The 13,724-nt window shown below is 44.8% G+C and overlaps 1 protein-coding gene across 1 annotated transcript in view; it reads left to right on the top strand.

Annotated features, from left to right (window-relative positions):
• LOC106809808 (hydrocephalus-inducing protein homolog) overlaps positions 1–13,724 on the top strand; it is a 59,725-nt gene that overhangs the window by 20,536 nt on the left and 25,465 nt on the right. Inside the window, 15 exon segments of the mRNA XM_014813016.1 lie at positions 228–247; positions 375–554; positions 1,185–1,357; positions 1,606–1,804; positions 2,004–2,103; positions 2,697–2,899; positions 3,063–3,211; positions 3,951–4,247; positions 4,933–5,077; positions 5,298–5,468; positions 5,844–5,957; positions 7,534–7,785; positions 8,147–8,275; positions 8,609–9,212; positions 9,299–9,531. Coding sequence (XP_014668502.1) covers positions 228–247; positions 375–554; positions 1,185–1,357; positions 1,606–1,804; positions 2,004–2,103; positions 2,697–2,899; positions 3,063–3,211; positions 3,951–4,247; positions 4,933–5,077; positions 5,298–5,468; positions 5,844–5,957; positions 7,534–7,785; positions 8,147–8,275; positions 8,609–9,212; positions 9,299–9,531 — 2,969 coding nt within the window.

Genomic DNA, 13,724 nt, shown 5'->3' on the forward strand with positions numbered 1-13,724 from the left:
TCTGTCTCTCTGTCTCTCTGTCTCTCTGTCTCTCTGTCTCTCTGTCTCTCTGTCTCTCTCTCTCTCTCTCTCTCTCTCTTTCTCTCTTTCTCTCTCGCACACGCACTCTCCCCCTTTCTCTCACGCACGCACACACGTGTGTATGTATGTATAAATAATATTATAATAATTAGTAGGTATAAATTATACATGAATTTATCCATATTCTGTTTCTACATTTCCCATAGTATCCAGAAGTAATCCACAAGTAGTTTCCACAAGTAATCCATATTTTCAAGCACATTTAAATATGGGTTATGCATGCACACCCGTTGTGGGCAGTGTCTCAGCTCATTATGCTGTACGCTTTTGCACGTGATGTGTGAAGACTCAAGGATGAGGAAAACTCGGACAACATGGCCTGTTTCAACATCGTCAACAACAGCATGACGAAGACGGAGGTGAACATTTGCTTCCAGAAGGACGTCACGGGTAAGACGTTCCTGCTTGAGCAATCCACCCCGCTCTTACAACCAGGAGAGAACCACATCACGCTGGAACCAGGCGAGTCGAAGGTAATGGCAGGGCCGTATTATAACGTGAGTGGTGCACCGGACACTGTGCCCTGGACGTAAAATAATTTGGTGAAAATTCATTGACTGTTAATGATCTTGATTTTGGATTTGTGTGAATTATTATGTGCATTAGACATTTCGATGGCAGACTATCTTTGTTTAATTCAACAGATTTTTTGGTAGTTTTACATAATTACCCGTTATGATATGATCTTCATCTAATTTAATTGTATTTTAAAAATAAGTTACACAGTCAATTCTTTGAACATAGTGGATTATCAAGTTATATTTATATTTCAGTAATTTTTTTAGTGTGTACAGTATGATAAACTATAGTACCCATAATTCGTGTTTTAGTATGTTTTGGTGTCATTTTTGTTTTTTGATTTTTGATTTTTGATGCATTAACCTCCAGCTTTAGTGGGAACGTAGGAACACAAACAGCTAAGGAATGCTATCACAAACCCACGTATGTAGCTATAATCAGGTTCAGATGCTATGCCTCCATTGGAGGACACACACACACTCACGCACGCACCAAGCATGTACGGACGTACACACACACACATAAATAAATAAATATATATATATATATGCGCTCAGGCTATATACGGTATTACCTTTTTCCAGCCTGTGCGTCTGTGGGCGTACCCAAAGTCGGTCGACATGGAAGAGGAAGTATTGCTGTGCTGTGTGAAGGACAATCCTGAGGTCGTCCGCTTTCCCATCTGTTGCCGGGGACTACGGCCAGAGCTGACCATCATCAAGAAGATGCTGTCGTTCGACAGAGTACTACTACACAGGTGAGTTAACGAGGCATCTTCATTAGATTGCTACTACACAGGTGTATCAGGTGAGTTAAGGAAGTGTCTTCGTTAGAATAAGGCTCTACGGGTGAGCTAACGAGGCACCTTCCTTAGGTGTGCTGCTACACAGTAAAGTTAATAAGTCATCTTCCTTAGGTGTGCTGCTACACAGGATAGTTTACAAGTTATCGTCATTAGCATGCTTCTACACATGTGAATTAACGAAATACTGTTACTTATTTCAGAAAGGAAACCAAGACACTCTACCTTAAAAATCAGACTCAGCTGCCATTCCGCTGGAAATTGTCTGGCCAAGAAACGCTAGGTGAAGACTTTACATTTCCCGTTGATAGCGGAGTGGTGGAACCATTGTCAGAGTTTGCCTTGCACGTGAATTTCCGTGCAGTAAAGCCTTCGATTGTGAAAAAAGCCATTCGAATCGAGGTTTGTCTATATCTTCAATAAAATTTAAATTTTATGCTGGTATTCTAACGCATATCTGATATCACACTGATGTTTTTTGTACTTGGCTTTTTACTGTGCACAATCAATATGGCATCATATCACATTGTTGTCAATGTGAAGAGTTCAGGTTAGTTACCTTGAGTTTTTATTAGATATTTATTACGGATATTTTTTGTAGGTATTCGACATGGACCAGATTCTTGGTCTAGTACAAACTGAGAACATTCAAATCCAGGCAGAAGGCTATGACGTTGCTTTGGATATGACTTTTCCAAAAGGCAAGGGTGCAGTGTTTAGACAGTTTAGTGGCTTCTTATAACAAATCGCTTGCCGCCTAACAGTGCATCTCGAAACAGATTCTAGACAACTCGTCAACAAGCTTTGTCAGACATTTTGTCTTATAGTGATAAACTTCACAGGCAAACCTAACCATGACCTTGACTATAACTTCATTGCCTGTAATTCACAAGTGTGCTCTGTGGTCTATCACCCTGGCCTAGTGCTGTATGGTACGTGATTCCACTGGGTTAGCACCCAGGGGGCCTGTTGTCAGAAACAAAATTAGTCTTAACATTAGTCTTAACATTACCCTGTTCTCATAGACCTGACCTCTATACATTGCATATGAGGAACTCCTAACTTTACCCTGTTTCTGTCAATGGTCTCAAAGAAAAAGTTCATGTTAACACCTAATCTTGTTTCTGATGACCTGCCCCAAGGCTTTTGGCGGAGATAGTTGCCTCATCGGTATTATACAGCCACACTATATAGTCTACCAGCAAGATTCATCATGAAACACGACAGACTATAGTTCACTGCAGCACGCGATGGTAATGCTAGCTGTACTGCTACTAGTCACTTGCTTGCACAGGCACGGATGGCGGTCTGGATTTCTCCACCACGCGGGTGTTTGACGACTCCAAACAGTCGTGCTCACTGAAGAACAAGGGCAAGTACGAGATCGGATTCAGCTTCCAGTGGCAGACGACCGATCTGCTCATCGACAATTTAGAAGAAATGTTCTCCGTCGTGCCCGCCAGGGGGAGCCTCGGGCCGAACGACAGACCTTTGCAGGTTATTTTTTAATCATGTTCGTCTTGTTCGACCGTGTCTTTGGGCTTGCACTGCACTGTTGAGGGCTATCATGGATCGGGTATTGATATGCTGGGGTTAAGCATTGCTACTAGATGTATGGTCTGCATAGGTTTAACAGGTCTATAATGTCGCATGATTGCAGGTTTCGTTCGTGTTCAGACCAACACATGTGGTGATCATCAAAGAGGAACCTATACTGAAATGTTTTATCATCGAAACAAACCTTGGCCAAGATGGACAGACGGTGGCCTGCATTCCTATTAAGATTAGTGCCAAATCAACTTTTAGCAGGTAAAGCAAAGTCACCAAGGTATCTTAACATAATATGGTAAGGTCATTATATGTCTACAGACACAATTTAATAGCTTGGCATATGTAATATGATCCCATAAACTCATACCCTTGACTCACGTGACATGAATGTATATAAATCTTCATATGTTATAAAAATGCATTATTTTAGGATTAATTAGTTGAATAGAAATTAGCTAAACCTTGGTAGATCTTCAGGTGGCAATTTCAGAATAAATTGTAGCATTGCAGTAACATTGTGCACTTCATTCTGAGTTGTGAATTTAGCCCAGTCATTAATACTCGCGATTGCCTGTCTATTAAGATCGCCGGGCTAAAATCTTCTTGTCTTGCCTTTCTTGTCTTATATAGAGGCTTTCGTCATCTACCTGTTATTATTGTAGTCGTTTATAATTTAGTGTCTATGTGTATTGTTCTTGTATTTGTTTAATTAACCACGACGACTGTCATTATCTTTCGCTTATAATTATTATGTGTAGATTTTATGTACAATGCTCTCTTCGAGTAGCATACAATCAAAGTGTATAATACACATAGTGGACACATAATTCTATACATATTTTTATAATACAATATATGATATAATGTAATGTAATGTGATATAATTTAATATAATATAATGAAATGTAATGTAATATAAAATAATATAATGTAATGTAATATAATATAAAATAATATAATGTAATATAATATAATATATGCATATATATATAAACAGGTATGGGATTGTTCCCACCAACGACACCCACTTCGGTGCGCTGGCCGTCGGAGCCAGGAAGGTGAAAACCTTCAGCATTGAGAACACAGGCGAGTTTGACTTCAAGTACACGATCAGCAAGCTGGTTCGCATCGATACTCCCATCCGCCAGAGGGCGCTACCCGAGGAGGCGCGGCCGCCGCGGTCGCGGGAGGGCGTTGGGTCGGGGAAGCGTGTCGCGCGTCGTGATTCGCTGTCATCGACGGCCGGCACGCAGCAGCTGGGCACGCCGAAACCTGCCGTGAACAAGCAGCTGAGGTGCGTGTCCGCCACCGCCGCTACCCGCATTTGTCGGCCACCTGTCTATAGCAGCCGGCCACCTATCTATAGCAGCCGGCCACCTGTCTATAGCAGCCGGCCATCTATCTATAGCAGCCGGCCACCTATCTATAGCAGCCGGCCACCTGTCTATAGTAGCCGTGTAAAATTCCAGTCGTTGAAAAATATCGGTGATTCAGCCGTTGTACAGAATGGCCACATTCTCAACGCAGAGTGGCCACTGATTTTGTATCCCTTGAATGGGCTCTGACTGCATATAACAGCCATCATCTGTTTTATGGAGCGGTCACTACAGCAGTACTGCCTATCATGCTGATCAAAAAAGAAACTCACAAAAATGCGTTTACTGATCATATATTACTTTGTAACAAATCATTGTGCGTTTATTAATGTCTAAGGTTATTTTATTTGCTGTTGATTAGACGTGCTATCTATATACATTGTATACCTTGCATGGTAAAATCCAAAATTCCTGTATAATGAGATCATGCACCTTATGGGTTAAATACCCCTTGTACAGGTTTGACTATGCTGTAAACTCACTCAGTAGTGCTCATAAGGTGTGCAGCTGGGCTTTAGTTTGTGCTGGTTGACATTTGTTCTGTTAGACAGTGGTGCTGTTGGGACAGATTGTGACTGGATGTGGATTTTATTTACATTGCAGACCGGCACAGGATCTGATTACGACCCAGAGTAGGCTTATTCTCGGCATGTTCACCATACAGTCAGCGTTCGGCACGGTATATCCTGGTCAACAGCAAGTAGTCAATGTCGAATGTGCACCTGAGGCTGTGGGTTATTCAGAAGAGGTATGTGGGCGACCTTGAATGAAGCGAATATCAGACGGAATCGAAATTCTCTGGATGGGTACAAAATTTTGCTGGCATAAATATACACAGTCATTGCAGCATTTCAATGAGATAATACATTCATAGTTTGTAAACGGCATTTTCATTAAAAAGTTGTCAAAGCGATATATGGTTTTGGCTATCATTCTTAGTCTAATACTGTGTGCTTGATGCAATGCAGGAGTTGGCTGTCAACATTACCGACAGAAACCCTGATGATTATCCATACGGAATACCATACAAGCTGATAGCAGATGCATGTGTTGCCAGCATAAACACCACTGATGTTGGCGACATCTTTGAAGAACACATGGTCTGCAAGAGCCTGGCCGTGTTTGAGAGGTTCAGCCAGGTGTGCTTTATTAAATTATCATTCAAAATACGACTTGTAATTGATTTCAGGTGTAGATGTTTCCATCTGGGTATAGTTTCTGAATGAATTGATGTAATTATTTGATTTACAATGTGGTTATCGTCGTGAATCTATATGTATATTGAATATACAAAACGCATCAGTTCACAGTAATATCCAGTAAACTTTCACTGATTTACTAGGTTTTCACTATCTTGTGTTTTATTTATTATTTTATATTATTATACAAATTTGGATGCTTTAAACAAATATAGACAGTCCAGCTAGCAACTGTTATGATAGGTTAGCAGTATATAAGATAACAGGAAAGACGTTAGCAAAGCAGTATTGACTAACCTTGTGACTACTTTTCAGGGACGTGATAGTAGTGGTGGAGTGTATTGCGAAGAGGAGGGTCGGTTTGTTTTTAGAGGAGTCACTGTGGGCAAGAAACAAATGGCACGCTTCAAGATCACTAATATAAGCAAGGTGTATATTACATGTCTATGTGTCACTCGTCAAAGTCTCTGTATCTCAGTATGACAAATATATGCTAGTAATCTAACTTGAGCTGAGAGAGTCTATGTCCCCAAGGGTACTGCCGGAACGTACCCTGGTACTATCTAATATGCCGGGCCGTACCTCGCCTACTCCACTAACGAGTCTTGGGAGTTGCCTACGCCTACTCCCTAACCCTAACCCTAACCATATCCGATAGTTACCAGCTGGGTACGTTCCGGCAGTACCCTGGGGGACATAGACCCTATGAGCCTAACTTGATTCGAGGACATTTTTCATTACCATTAAACGTTATATTTGTGGCAACACAGTATACACGCCACCATTTCAATGGGATATCTTGAGAGCATTTTTTTAGGAGACGTGTTACTTAGATCACCTGTGTTGTGCATATGGAATATTCTTTAATGTATTAGGTTGCCTGCATTGCATTTTCATATCATCTGCATCACGTGTCCCTAAGATTGTTTGCTTCGTGTGTTTACTTGGTCTCATACATCGTGTTTTTTTCATTGCCTATGTTGTTTTTAGATCTCGTATGCATACATGTTTTTTAGAACCTGTGTCACATGTTTTGAATATCCTCACATTATTTGCTTTTTAGATCATGTCTCGTGTTTAATATATCACATACGACAGGAGTTTTTATTGGTCACATATGCCACACATTTTCAGATCGTTTGCGACTTTTTTTATTAGATCACTTACCACATGTGTTTATTAGATCACGTACGTCATATTTTTACATCACATACATCTTAGCAAGAGCGTTTTAAGAAGGAGAGCGTACAACGGTGAAATGCTGAAACCATGTTGCAGTATTAGTCGAATTAAGAAACTTTGCCCGTTTTATTTTGACGATTCTTTGCGGTAGTATTGATCAGCTGTCTTACCTTACTAATATAAAACAAACCGCTTGTCCGTGTTGTCCTTACGATGCTCCTACGCTGAGATAATGAGCGGTGAAAATCTGGGGTATTTTGCCGAAAACCGACTCAAGATCCCGGTTGGCTGCGACCCTCTCTCGTTCTGTGGCCAGTATGTTGCTTCCGGTCGCCACTGTGTAGTGCCATGGTAGCGCTGACTCATTACGTCAGTACTAAAGTGTACTACATCCAGCGTGAGGTGGGCACAGGTGGGTGTCATCACTATGGCAATCAATAACAGACGTCATTCATTCCATTTGTCAATCATTGACGGAAACACGCGAGGTTTACCGAAGCTATCCCAAAGCGAGAGAGGGTCGCAGCCAACCGGGATCTCGAGTCGGTTTTCGGCAAAAATACCAGATTTCACTGCTCATTATCTCAGCGTAGGGGCATCGTAGGGACAAGCGGTTTGTTTTATATTAGCTAGGTAGGACAGCTGATCAATAATACAGCAAAGAATCTTAATTCGACTAATACTGCAACATGGTTTCAGCATTTCACCGTTGTACGTACGCTCTCCTTCTTAACACACTCTTGATCTTGTAAATATGAGATCACCTACAGATCGCCCACATCATTCTTTTTTTCCTATTACTCATGTCGTCTTCTGTTTTCAGATCGCTTGCGACGTGATATTCTCGCTGAAGTCGACCGGTCCAAAGCAGACGGCGCGCGGTCAGGACATATTCGAGGTCGACGCGTCGCGACAGCTCGTGGCCGCCTGCAGCGCCACCTACGCGACTGTGTCGTTCACGCCGACGTCGATCCAGCCGTACAGCGCCACGTTTGAGGCGCACGTGGAGGGGGGAGGGAAGGACGCCGATCGCGTGCTGGCGTTTGAAGTGTATGGCGACGGAAGCCTGCCACAGGTGCGAAGCGCACACTCACGCTCGCCGCGTGCATACGAGCTTACGTGTGTTATGTAAATACACGCTTATGTACGTTACGTGCGTTACGTATGCACGTTTCATTTTACATACGCACATTATTTACGTAGATTATGCCATATTTGTTTACCTACCAAGACAAAGACCATTGTAGCCCTACTTACAGGGAGCTGTTTGAAAGACTGAACAGATCTTTGACAAGAAGTATCTGGAACGAGTTAGAAAATTGTAAATTTCTGTGTTTATCTTCAGTTAATGTGTTGTGTGTGTTAGTTTAAAGTATGGTTCATATCGACTTCAAAAATGTGCGGAACAATGAATGGATTCCAATTTCGGACTGTAGGTGACGGTGGTACAACCATCACTGTGCAACAAGGAAGGACAACCAATGCTGCATTTTCCAAGAACTCTCCTTGGCCGGTCTCGCACATTGACGGTCGTGCTGAAAAACGAGGGCACGCTTTCTTCTAAGGTAATCAGAGAATGGGTAATTTAGCTGTCACAGTGGCACAGCAACGAGACGAATGCTAGCTTGATTGGTGAAACCCATATATGTGAAGAGCCGCATCTCTTCAATATATCACTCACGATTAGTTTATTAGTGTATGTAAGTGGTTCCGTAGTTTACGCAATGAGAGTAATCAGTCATTAAGAGTGTAATTTGTCCATTGTCAAATACGTGTGATCGGTTAGCATTAGTAATTAAGTCTTTTAATAAGTAATTAAGGTTAATAATTAAGTCATAAGTGTCGATTTATATCATCGTGTAATCAGTCGCTAAGGCTCTCCGTCGTTTCCTGCACAGGTCTCCCTCGACCTTGAACCCGACGGCGAGCCCTTCACCGTCGTACCACAGTCGCCGCCAGGTGGCGCCGCTCGAGAGCTTGCGGTGGGCGAAACGGCGACGTACAACGTGAACTTCGCGCCGACAACGGCGGCGTGCTTCCAGACGAATCTCGCCGTTTGCGTCGAGGACAACGACTACGAGAACGCGGCGATCGTCGTCGCCGGCGACGGCTTCGCCGACGACGTCACGGTCGAGCTCGCGGGAGTCGTCGCGGCAACGGCAGACGCGCGCGCCGCTGCGGATGCCGTCGTCGTCGACTTCGGCGACTGCGCGGTCGGCGCGGCGCGCTCGCTTGCCGTCGTCATCGCGAACCATGCGGCGGCCGCCGACGCCGCCGTGCGCTTCCAGTGGCCCGACCACGCACTCCTCCGCTTCTCGCCGCAGGTCGGCCACCTGCATGCCGGCTGCTCTAAGGAGGTGACGCTGACGCTCACGTGCGCCGAGCCACGCACGCTCGCCGACGAGCGTCTCGTCTGCCGCCTTACCCGCCTCGCGTTCGCCGCGCCCGTCGAGACGGTGCCGGACTGGGACGACCGGCGACGTGCCGTGCGGTGGGACGATGGCGGCGGCGAAATAATAATAATAATATATTAACCCGAACATTCAAAATGTCATGAACCACTTCGCTTCTACAGAAATGCTACACAGAGCAGGTGACCTTGGTGCTAGATGAGTCTAGTGCTAGTGAGTACCCTAGACTTAGGCTGTCAGGGCAGGGTCTGGAGCCACAGCTGGAATTCTCACCGTCGGTGCTGGAGTTTGCACCCATCTTACCCAACGCGGCCGGCATTGAGACAGAGGTGAAAGTCAGCAATCCTTGTGACTTCCCCATCGAGTTCTACTGTCTGGAAATGGATCGTCAGTACCTGGAGGATGAACAGGTACGTGGTATTCAATACAGTGTGGTAGAGGCAGGTGAATATTAGACGTTGTTTGGACAGTGCTGACACGTTCCTTACAAGGTTCTGTACACATTCTTTGAACAGTGTTTACACATTCCTTACGAGGTTGGATACGTTGTTGTACAGTTGTACGGTTGGACAGTGCTTGTTAGTTCCATACGAGGTTCGTTACATATGTTCTTTGGACAGTGGTAGGCAAATGTGCAGCAGCAGTGATGTCTGAATACGTAGTAATACATATGTGTAGTGCCATAATACATAAGGTTTGATGGTTTGTGAGCTTCTATGTTCGTGTAAGTGGAGTGGTATGCATGAATTATAGGTGCACATAGATGTGCAGTTTACACGACAACCTGCATATTCCCTTTAATCACTTACCTTAGAAAACATCAGGGAAATCTCTTAGTGATAACGAATTATGGTCCTACGTTATGAAGCATTTTCGAAGATGCGAATAGTCATTTGTCATAAAAGAAGCCCGGGCAAGCACGACTGGAGTGTGGTTCCACTGGTGTACATACATGAGAATGTTCCGCGGATTCGCCAATTTCCGCTTTTTAAATTGTTTTCCCAAGCATAATGAGAAATTGCTTAATTCGGACCCCCGCTCCCGCCGCCGCAGCCGCATCGTCCCACCGCACGGCACTCGCCGGTCGTTCGCAGTCGGCACCGTCTCTGACGGGTCGACGCGAATAGCGAGGCGGGTTAAAGGCGGCAGACGAGACGCTCGGTCGGCGATCGGCGTGGCTCGTCGCACGGTGAGCGTCGAAGCGTCAGCTCCTTTAGAGCAGCGCGCATGCAGGTGCCGACCGCGGCGCGAGAAGCGGAGGAGTTGCGTGGTCGGCCACTGGAAGCGCACGGCGCGTCGCGGCCGGCCGGCATGGTTCCGATGAACGACGGCGAAGCGAGCGCGCCGGGCCGACCGCGACAGTCCGCCAGAAGTCGAGCAGCGACGGGCATCCGCAGCGCGCGGCGCGGTCTCCGTTGCCGCGGACGGACTCCCGGCGAGCCTACACCGTGACGTCGCTCGCGAAAGCCGTCCGCCGGCGACCGGACGATCGCCGCGTTCTGTCGTAGTCGTTGCCTCAGACGCAAAACGCGAGAGTTGTCTGGAAGCACGCCGCCAGTTGTCGCGCGAAGTTCACGTTGTAACGTCGCGTTTCGTCGCCACCGCCAAGCTCTCGAGCGAGCAGCCACCTGGCGGCGACTGTTGGTACACGGTGAAGGCTCGGCCGTCGGTCGAAGGTCGAGGAGAACCTGTGCAGGAAACGACGAGAGAAGCCTTTAGGGACTGATTACACGATGAATAAATCGTTACACTTATGAAACTTATTATTAACCTTAATTACTGTATGTAAGATTAATTACTAATGGCTAAGCCGATCAGCACGTATTTGTACAATAGGACAAATTACACCTTAATGACTGATTACTCTCATTGCGTAAACTAGGAACACTTACATACACTAATAAACTAATCTGAGTGAAATATATTGGAAGAAATGCGCTCTTCACATATATGGGCTTTCATCGAATCAAGCTAGCATTCATCTCGTTGCTGTGGCCACATGTGACAGCTAAATTACCCATTCTCTGATTACTTACCAAGAAAGCGTGCCCTCTCGTTTTCAGCACGACCCGTCAAATTGCGAAGACCGGCCAGGAGTTCTGAAAACTGCAGCATTGGTTTCCTGCCTTGTTGCACATGATGGTTGTACCGACGTCACCTACAGTCCGCAATTGGAATCCATTCATTGTTTCCGCCACATTTTTGAAGTCGATATGAACCATAACTTTTAAACTAACACAGCACAACACATTAACTGAAGATAAACATAGAAATGTACAATTTTCAACTCGTTCAAGATAACTTCTTGAAAAATAAAGAAATCTGTTTCAGCTTTCAAACCAGCTCTGTAAGTAGGGCTACAATGGTCTTTGTCTTGGTGGTAAACACAATAATGGCCATAATCTACAGTAAATAATGTGCGTATGTAAAATGAAACGTGCATACCTTGTTAACCTAGCACCTTAAAAAAAGACAGTACACCATAAAAAAAGTCGTAGTATAACTTACTATTAAAATTAACGCACTACGTAGTAAATACCATTAGCTCGTATGCACGTCGCGAGCGTGAGTGTGCTGCTTCGCACCTGTGGCCAGCTTCCGTCGCCTGACACTTCAAACGTCTAGCACGCGATCGCACCTTCCTCCCCCTCCACGTAGCGCCTCAAACGTGGCGGCTGTACGGCTGATCGAACGTCGCGTGCAACGACACAGTCGCGTAGGTGCGCTGGCAGGCCGGCCACTTAGCTGTCGGGGACGCGTCGACCTCGAATATGTCCTGACCCGCGCGCCGTCTGCTTTGGACCGTCGACTTTCAGCGAGAATATCACGTCGCAAGCGGATCGAGAACAGAAAGACGACATGAGTTAATAGGAAAAAAAGAATGATGTGGGCGATCAGCTTGTAGGTGATCCTTGTCCATATTTACAAGATGCAAGAAGTGTGTTAAGAAGGAGAGCGTACAGTACAACGTGAAATGCGAGAAACCATTTGCGAAGTATTCGAATTAGATTCTTTGCTGTATTAATTGAATCAGCTGTCGCTACCTGCTAATATAAAACAAACCGCTTTGTCCCCTGACGATGCCCCTACGCTGCCCGATAGATGAGCGATGAAGATCTGGTATTTTTGGCCGGAAAACCGACTCTGAGATCGCCGGGTTGGTGCGACCCTCGGGGGGTCTCGCTTTGGGAAAGCGTTCAGTAAACCTCGCTGTATTCGCTGTCAATTATGTGACAATATGGAATGAATGAACGTCTGTTATTGATTGCCATAGTGATGACACCCACTGTGGCCCACCTCACGCGTGGATGTAGTAAACACTTAGTACTGACGTAGATGAAGTCCAGTGCGTGACCCATATGGCAGCTACACAGTGGGACCGCGAAGCAACATACTGGCCACAGAACGAGAGAGGGTCGGGGCACCAACCGGGATCTTGAGTCGGTTCGGCAAAAATACCGCGCAGAGTTTTCACCGCCTCAATTATCTCAGGTAGGAGACATGCGTAAAGGACAAACGGACAAGCGTGTTGTTTTATATTAGTAGGGGGAAGGTAAGACAGCTGATGCAATGACTACGGCAAAGAATCGTCAAAATAAAGGGCAAAGTTTTCTTAATCGTACTAATACTGGCAACATGGTTTCAGGAAAATTTCAGCCGTTGTACGCTCTCCTTTCTTAAAACAGCTGCTGGCTAAGATGTATGTGATGTAAAAATATGACGTACGTTGATCTATAAGACACATGTGGTAAGTGATCTAATACAAAAAGCGCAAACTGATCTGAAAATTGAGTGGCATATGTGACCAATAAAAACTCCTGTCATCTAAGTGATGATTATTAAACACGAAGACATGAATCTAAAAAGCAATAAATGTGAGGATTATTCAAAACATGTGATCAGAGGTTCCTACAAAACATGTATGCATACGAGATGCTAATAAACACATAGGCATGAAGAAAAACACGATGTATGAGACCAAAGTAAACACAGCGAGCGCCAACAAATCTTAGTGACACTGATGCAGATATAATGAAAAATGCAATCGCAACTAATAACCATTAACAGAATATTCACATATGCACAACACAGGTGATCTAAGTAACACGTCTCCTAAAAAATGCTCTCAGAGATATCCCCATTGAAATGTGGCGTGTATAACTGGTTTGCCGCACCAAATATATACGTTATATGGTAATGGAAAAATTTCCTCGAATCAAGCTTAGGCTCATAATGGGCTACTATGTCCGCCAGGGTATGCCGGGAAGTAACCCAGCTGGTAAACTATCTGATATGGTTAGGGTTAGGGTTAGGGAGAGAACGTAGGCAACTGCCAATGAACTCGTTGTGGAGGTAGGCGAGTACGGTCCGGCATATAAGATAGTAGCCAGGGTACGTTCCGGCAGTACCCTAGGGGACATAAGACCTCTCAGCTCAAAGTTAGATTTACAGCATATTATTTGTCATAACCTGAGATATACGAGACTTTGAACGAGTGCACACATAGACCACTGTAATATACACCTGCTTATAATTCGTGATCTTGAAGCGTGCCATTTGTTTCTTGGCCCACGGTGACTCCTCTTAAAATTACAAACATTAG

The sequence above is a fragment of the Priapulus caudatus genome, unplaced genomic scaffold (genome assembly GCF_000485595.1).
Source record: "Priapulus caudatus unplaced genomic scaffold, Priapulus_caudatus-5.0.1 Scaffold386, whole genome shotgun sequence".
NCBI lineage: Eukaryota > Metazoa > Priapulida > Priapulimorpha > Priapulimorphida > Priapulidae > Priapulus > Priapulus caudatus.